At 64.1% G+C, this 7,717-nt stretch overlaps 1 protein-coding gene across 1 annotated transcript in view; it reads right to left on the reverse strand.

Moving 5' to 3' along the window:
- Positions 1 to 2: 2 nt before the first annotated feature.
- The window catches only part of COPS6 (COP9 signalosome subunit 6), a gene marked incomplete at its 5' end in the record, with an annotated part of 8,195 nt that continues 480 nt past the window's right edge, over positions 3 to 7,717 (reverse strand). The window contains 8 exons of the mRNA XM_082077052.1: positions 3 to 262; positions 1,576 to 1,676; positions 3,605 to 3,697; positions 4,812 to 4,926; positions 5,584 to 5,631; positions 5,763 to 5,825; positions 5,908 to 5,996; positions 6,985 to 7,178. Of these exons, the coding sequence (XP_081933178.1) occupies positions 122 to 262; positions 1,576 to 1,676; positions 3,605 to 3,697; positions 4,812 to 4,926; positions 5,584 to 5,631; positions 5,763 to 5,825; positions 5,908 to 5,996; positions 6,985 to 7,178 (844 nt within the window). The 3' untranslated portion in view covers positions 3 to 121. The remainder of the gene's footprint in view (positions 263 to 1,575; positions 1,677 to 3,604; positions 3,698 to 4,811; positions 4,927 to 5,583; positions 5,632 to 5,762; positions 5,826 to 5,907; positions 5,997 to 6,984; positions 7,179 to 7,717) is intronic.

Below are 7,717 nucleotides of genomic sequence, written 5' to 3' on the forward strand. Positions count from 1 at the left end.
TCGTCGTCCCTGGAGACTCTTTATTATGGGGACCCACCCCCCCAGGTTTTTGGGGGTTCCCCAGCCGGGGGGGGGGCAGGAGGGTGCATGGGGGGCCAGACCAAGGTTGGGGGGCCCCCCCCTAAAAGAAGAGCCCCCGCATGCGGCGCCCGATCCCCTGGCGGTCGTACAGGACGTTGAACTTGTTCACAAACTGGTTCATGGTGTTGCAGGTCTTGGTGATGGTGCCCAAATACGCCATGAGCCCCACGTCGTTGCATTGCTGGGGGGGGGGGACAAAAATTGGGGGGGGGTCATAGAGGTGCTGGGGACCCCCCCGAAACTATATGTACCCCTTAAAGTTATTTTTAACCACCCTAAATGTTGGTGGGCCCAACAATATGTTGGTATCCCCCCCAAAATGTTGGTATCTCCCCCCAATATGTTGCTATCCCCCCCAAAATGTTGGTATCTCCCCCCCAATATGTTGGTATCCCCCCCCAAAATGTTGGTATCTCCCAAACCCAACCAATTCTCCAACTGCAACCAGCAGCAATGATGGGGGGAGCAGCTCAAATTTGGGGTCCTGCCCCCCCCCAAACCCCCCGTATGGGCTTGGGGACCCCCCCAAAATTATGTGGACCCCCCTAAAATTATACTTAACCCCCTCAAAGTGTTGGTATGTCCCCAAAATGTTGGTATCTCCCCCCAATATGTTGGTATCCCCCCCAAAATGTTGGTATCTCCCAACCCCATCCTATTCTCCAACTGCAACCCGCAGCACTGATGGGGGGAGCAGCTCAAATTTGGGGTCCTGCCCCCCCCCAAACCCCCCGTATGGGCTTGGGGACCCCCCCAAAATTATGTGGACCCCCCTAAAATTATACTTAACCCCCTCAAAGTGTTGGTATGTCCCCAAAATGTTGGTATCTCCCCCCAATATGTTGGTATCCCCCCCCAAAATGTTGGTATCTCCCAACCCCATCCTATTCTCCAACTGCAACCCGCAGCACTGATGGGGGGAGCAGCTCAAATTTGGGGTTGTGACCCCCCCAAATCCCCCCGTATGGGCTTGGGGACCCCCCCAAAATTATGTGGACCCCCTAAAATTATACTTAACCCCCTCAAAGTGTTGGTATGTCCCCAAAATGTTGGTATCTCCCCCCCATATGTTGGTATCTCCCAACCCCATCCTGTTCTCCCACTGCAACCCGTAGCAATGACGGGGGGGGGGGGAGCAGCTCAAATTTGGGGACCCCCCCCTCGGTTTCAGGGACACCCCCCCCGGTTTTGGGGACCACCCCTCGGTTCTGGAGACACCCCCCCCCCATTTTTGGGACCCCCCCTTGGTTTTGAGGATTCCCCCTCGGTTTTGAGCAACCCCCCTCAGTTTTGGGGATCCCCCCTCGGTTTTTGGGGACACCCCCTTGGTTTTGGGGACCCCCCCCGGTTTTGGGGACCCCCCCGGTTTCGGGCCCCCCTCCGCCCCCCCTAAGTTTTGGGGACCCCTCCCTGGTTTTGGGGACCCCCCCGCCTTGGTTTTGGGGACCCCCCCCCAGGTTTTGGGGCCCCCCCGGGGTTTCGGGGGCCACTCACGTCGTAGAAGTCGGTCTTGAACTTGTCGGTGCTGAGCACGGGCAGGCAGTGGCACAGCGCGCACGCCTCGCGCAGGATCTCGTGGTTGAACGGCACCTCCCCTGCGGACAGACGGACAGATGGACATGGGGACAGACGGATGGACGTGGGGACGGACGGACAGGGGGACATGGGGACACCGGGGGACAGGGGCACAGCGCGCACGCCTCGCGCAGGATCTCGTGGTTGAACGGCACCTCCCCTGCGGACAGACGGACGGACATGGGGACAGACGGATGGACGGATGGATGTGGGGACGGACGGACGGACAGGGGGACATGGGGACACCGGGGGACGTGGGGACAGCGCGCACGCCTCGCGCAGGATCTCGTGGTTGAACGGCACCTCCCCTGCGGACAGACGGACGTGGGGACGGACGGATGGACAGGGGGACAGACGGAGGGACAGGGGGACGGACGGACGGACAGGGGGACATGGGGACACCGGGGGACATGGGGACACCGGGGGACAGGGGGACAGCGCGCACGCCTCGCGCAGGATCTCGTGGTTGAACGGCACCTCCCCTGCGGACGGACGGACATGGGGACGGACGGATGGACAGGGGGACGGACAGACAGACAGGGGGACATGGGGACACCGGGGGACAGGGGGACAGCGCGCACGCCTCGCGCAGGATCTCGTGGTTGAACGGCACCTCCCCTGCGGACAGACGGACGGACGGATGGACGTGGGGACAGATGGACGGACAGGTGGACAGACAGACAGACACATGGACAGGGGGACAGACAGACGGACATGGGGACAGACGGATGGATGGACGTGGGGACAGAGAGATGGACAGGGGGACAGAGGGATGGATCTGGGGACAATGGGATGGACATGGGGACACTGGGGACACCAGGACGGACATGGGGACACCAGGATGGACATGGGGACAATGGCATGGACATGGGGACACTGGGGACACCAGGACGGACATGGGGACAGCAGGACAGACATGGGGACACTGAGGACACCAGCACGGACGCTGGGACACTGGGATGGACCAGGGGACCTTGGGGACAGCAGGACAGACGGACGGACACGCACCCGCCTCAGCCGCCCGCACGTACCCCAGGATGACGTGGGGACAGCGGGACGGACAGGAGGACAGGACAGAGGGACAGGACAGACGGACGGCCACTCACCCGCCTCAGCCGCCCACACGTACTCCAGGATGACGTGGGGACACCAGGACAGAGGGACAGGACAGACGGACGGCCACTCACCCGCCTCGGCCGCCCGCATGTACCCCAGGATGACGTGGGGACAGCGGGACGGACAGGAGGACAGGACGGACAGGAGGACAGCAGGACAGACGGACAGGACAGACAGAGGGACACTCACCCGCCTCGGCCGCCCGCACGTGCCCCAGGATGACGTGGGGACACCAGGACAGAGGGACAGGACGGACAGACGGCCACTCACCTGCCTCGGCCGCCTGCACGTACCCCAGGATGACGTGGGGACAGCGGGACGGACAGGAGGACAGGACGGACAGGAGGACAGGACAGACGGACGGCCACTCACCCGCCTCGGCCGCCTGCACGTACCCCAGGATGACGTGGGGACAGCGGGACGGACAGGAGGACAGGACGGACAGGAGGACAGGACAGACGGACGGCCACTCACCCGCCTCGGCCGCCCGCACGTACTCCAGGATGACATGGGGACAGCGGGACGGACATGGGGACAGGACGGACAGGAGGACAGGACGGACAGAGGGACAGGACAGACGGACACTCACCCGCCTCGGCCGCCCGCACGTACCCCAGGATGACGTGGGGACACCAGGACAGAGGGACAGGACAGACAGAGGGACACTCACCCGCCTCGGCCGCCCGCACGTGCCCCAGGATGACGTGGGGACACCGGGACAGAGGGACAGGACAGACAGACGGCCACTCACCCGCCTCGGCCGCCCGCACGTACCCCAGGATGACGTGGGGACACCAGGACAGAGGGACAGGACGGACAGAGGGACACTCACCCGCCTCGGCCGCCCGCACGTACTCCAGGATGAGCCGCACCCGGCTGTGCAGCATCTTGATGGCCGAGTGCTGCGCGATCAGGTGCTCGGCCACTGTGTGGGGACAGTGTCACAGTGTCACCTCAGGGTCCCCTGGGTCACCCCAGGGTCCCTCAGGGTCCCCCCATGTCCCCATGATGTCCCCATGTCCCCCTGTGTCCCCATGTCCCACCGGTGGAGTTCTCCCCATGATGTCCCCATGATGTCCCCATGATGTCCCCATGTCCCCCTGTGTCCCCATGTCCCACCGGTGGAGTTCTCCCCATGATGTCCCCATGTCCCCATGATGTCCCCATGATGTCCCCAATGTCCCCATGATGTCCCATGTCCCACTGGTGGAGTTCTCCCCATGTCCCCATGATGTCCCCAATGTCCCCATGATGTCCCCATGATGTCCCCATGTCCCCTGTCCCCATGTCACCAGTGGAGTTCTCCCCAATGTCCCCATGATGTCCCCAATGTCCCCATGATGTCCCCACGATGTCCCCATGTCCCCAATGTCCCCAATGTCCCCTGTAACCGGTGGAGTTCTCCCCATGTCCCCAATGTCCCCAATGAACCCATGATGTCCCCATGTCCCCAATGTCCCCATGATGTCCCCATGTCCCAGTGTCCCCAGTCCCACCGGTGGAGTTCTCCCCACGTCCCCATGATGTCCCCATGATGTCCGCATGTCCCCATGATGTCCCCAATGTCCCCATGATGTCCCCAATGTCCCCATGATGTCCCCATGATGTCCCCATGTCCCATGTCCCCATGTCACCGGTGGAGTTCTCCCCATGTCCCCATGATGTCCCCATGATGTCCCCATGTCCCCTGTCCCCATGTCACCAGTGGAGTTCTCCCCATGTCCCCAGTGTCCCCAATGTCCCCATGATGTCCCCATGTCCTCAATGTCCCCAATGTCCCCAATGTCCCCTGTCACCAGTGGAGTTCTCCCCATGTTCCCAATGTCCCCAATGTCCCCATGATGTCCCCATGTCCCCAATGTCCCCATGATGTCCCCATGTCCCCAATGTCCCCAATGTCCCCATGATGTCCCCAATGTCCCCATGATGTCCCCATGTCCCCATGTCCCCAATGTCCCCATGATGTCCCCATGTCCCCAATGTCCCCATGATGTCCCCATGTCCCCAATGTCCCCAATGTCCCCAGTGTCCCCTGTCACCGGTGGAGTTCTCTCCGCCGCCGGTCGCCGTCATCCTGGCCACGTGGTCGACCCCGATGCGCTCGGCCTCCTCGGTGGCCAACGTGTAGGGCAGCTCGGCAAACAGCATGGTGGCCTGGGGACATGGGGACATCATGGGGACATCATGGGGACATCACGGGGACATCACACAGACACCCCCACAAACAGCATGGTGGCCTGGGGACATGGGGACATCATGGGGACATCATGGGGACATCACAGGGACATCACACAGACACCCCCCACAAACAGCATGGTGGCCTGGGGACATGGGGACATCATGGGGACATCATGGGGACATCATGGGGACATCACGGGGACATCACACAGACACCCCCACAAACAGCATGGTGGCCTGGGGACATGGGGACATCATGGGGACATCATGGGGACATCATGGGGACATCACGGGGACATCACACAGACACCCCCACAAACAGCATGGTGGCCTGGGGACATCATGGGGACATCATGGGGACATCATGGGGACATCACACAGACACCCCCCACAAACAGCATGGTGGCCTGGGGACATGGGGACATCATGGGGACATTGGGGACATCATGGGGACATCACAGGGACACCACACAGACACCCACAAACAGCATGGTGGCCTTGGGGACATCATTGGGGACATTGGGGACACCATGGGGACACCCCCAGACCACCCCACAAACAGCATGGTGGCCTTGGGGACATTGGGGACAAGGGGACAGGGGGACATGGGGACATGGGACAGGGCTCCCTCACCTCCCCATTGACAATGTCGATCACCGACTCGAACACACTGACCGGCAGCTGCAAAAGGGGGGGGGCAGCACCATTTGGGGGGGGTCCCACCCAATTTGGGGGGGTCCCACCCAATTTGGGGGGTGCAGGGGGGTCCCGGCCCCCCCAAACCCCCCCCCAGCCCCCCCGTCCCCACTCACGTCCGTGTGCTTGGTCATGGGGTTCAGCTTGAGGAACAGGGGGCTCTCGATGATCTCACACACCTGGGGGGGATTTGGGGGGTCAGGGGGGGTTTGGGGGGGTCAGGGGGGTGCAGACCCCCCCCAGGGACCCCCAAATCCCCACCTGCTTGTGCACGTGGATGTCGGAGGGGTCGGGGGGGCCCCCGGTCGTGTACCAGCCCAGGAACTCCAGCTCCTTGAACACCTGCTTGACTGTGGATTGGGGGGGGGTCACCCCAAAAACGGCCCCGGAATCCCCCCCCCGGGACACCCCAAAACCCCCCAGGACACCCCAGAACACCCTGGGGTCCCCAAAACCTCCAGGACACCCCAAAACCGCCTGGGGTCCCCAAAACCTCCAGGACACCCCAAAACCTCCAGGGACACCCCAGAGCCCCCCTGGGGTCCCCAAACTTCCTGGGACACCCCAAACACCCTGGGGTCCCCAAAACACCCTGAGGTCCCCAAAACCCCCTGGGACCCCCCAAACCCCCATGGGGACCCCCCTGGGACCCCTCAGGACCCCTCCAGGACCCCCCTTGGATCCCCCCAAACTTCCATAGGGACCCCCCAAAACCCCCATGGGGACCCCTAAACCCCCCTGGGACCCCCCAAACCTCCCTGGGGAACCCCCTGGGACCCCCCAAGACCCCTCCAGGACCCCTCACATCCCCCCAGGACCCCCCCAAATCCCCATGGGGACCCCCCCAAAACCCCCATGGGGACCCCAGGACCCCCTTGGGACCCCCCAAACCCCCCTGGGGACCCCCCTGGGACCCCCCAAGACCCCTCCAGGACCCCCCTGGGACCCCCCAAATCCCCATGGGGACCCCCCCCAAAACCCCCATGGGGACCCCAGGACCCCCTTGGGACCCCCCAAACCCCCCTGGGGACCCCCCTGGGACCCCCCAAGACCCCTCCAGGACCCCCCAAACCCCCATTGAGACCCCCCAAACCCCCATTGGGACGCCCTGGGACCCCCCAAACCCCCATGGTGACCCCCAAACCCCCATTGGGACCCCCCCAGGACGCCCCCCAACTCACCCTGCTCCTCCTTGGTGTAGTAATTACTCCTTATCGATCAACACACGTGTGTCCAACACATGCACCGGGACCCCCCAAATCCCCATGGGGACCCCCAAAACCCCACGGGACCCCCCAAACCCCCCTGGGGACCCCCTGGGGACCCCCCCCGACTCACATTGCTCTTCTTTGGTGTAGTAATACTCCTTGTCGATCAAGACGTGTCCCTCGACCGCGTGCGCCAGCAGCTCGAACGAGTTCATCACCTCGATGTTGCGCCCCTCCTGGCGCCCGATCAGCGCCCCGATCACTGCGGGGGGAACGGGGGGGCTGGGGGGGTCCCCATGGGGGTTTGGGGGTCCCCGGGGGGGTCTGGGGGGTCCCAGGGGCGTCCCCATGGGGGTCTGGGGGGGTCCCTACAGGTGTCTGGGGGGGTCCTGCGGGGTCCCCATGGGGGTTTGGGGGTCCCCGGGGGGGGTCTGGGGGGTCCCAGGGGCGTCCCCATGGGGGTCTGCGGGGGTCCCGGGGAGTCCTCATGGGGGTCTGAGGGGTCCCCATGGGGGTTTGGGGGGGTCCCAGGGAGATTTTGGGGTCCCCAGGGGGGTCTGGGGGGTCCCCATGGGGGTTTGGGGGGTCCCCATGGGGGTTTGGGGGCTCCTGGGGGGTCCCCATGGGGGTTTTGGGGTCCCCAGGGGGGTCTGGGGGGTCCCCATGGGGGTTTGGGGGGTCCCCATGGGGGTCTAGGGGGGTCCTGGGGTGTCCATGGGGGTTTGGGGGTCCCCATGGGGGTCTGGGGGGTCCCATTGGGGTCCCAAGGGGGGTTTGGGGGGTCCCATTGGGGTCCCCATGGGGGTTGGGGGGTCCCAGGGGGGACTGGGGGGTCCCCATGGGGGTTTGGGGGGGTCCCCATG

This window comes from Streptopelia decaocto (assembly GCF_964273445.1).
Source record: "Streptopelia decaocto genome assembly, contig: HAP1_SCAFFOLD_628, whole genome shotgun sequence".
Taxonomy (NCBI): domain Eukaryota; kingdom Metazoa; phylum Chordata; class Aves; order Columbiformes; family Columbidae; genus Streptopelia; species Streptopelia decaocto.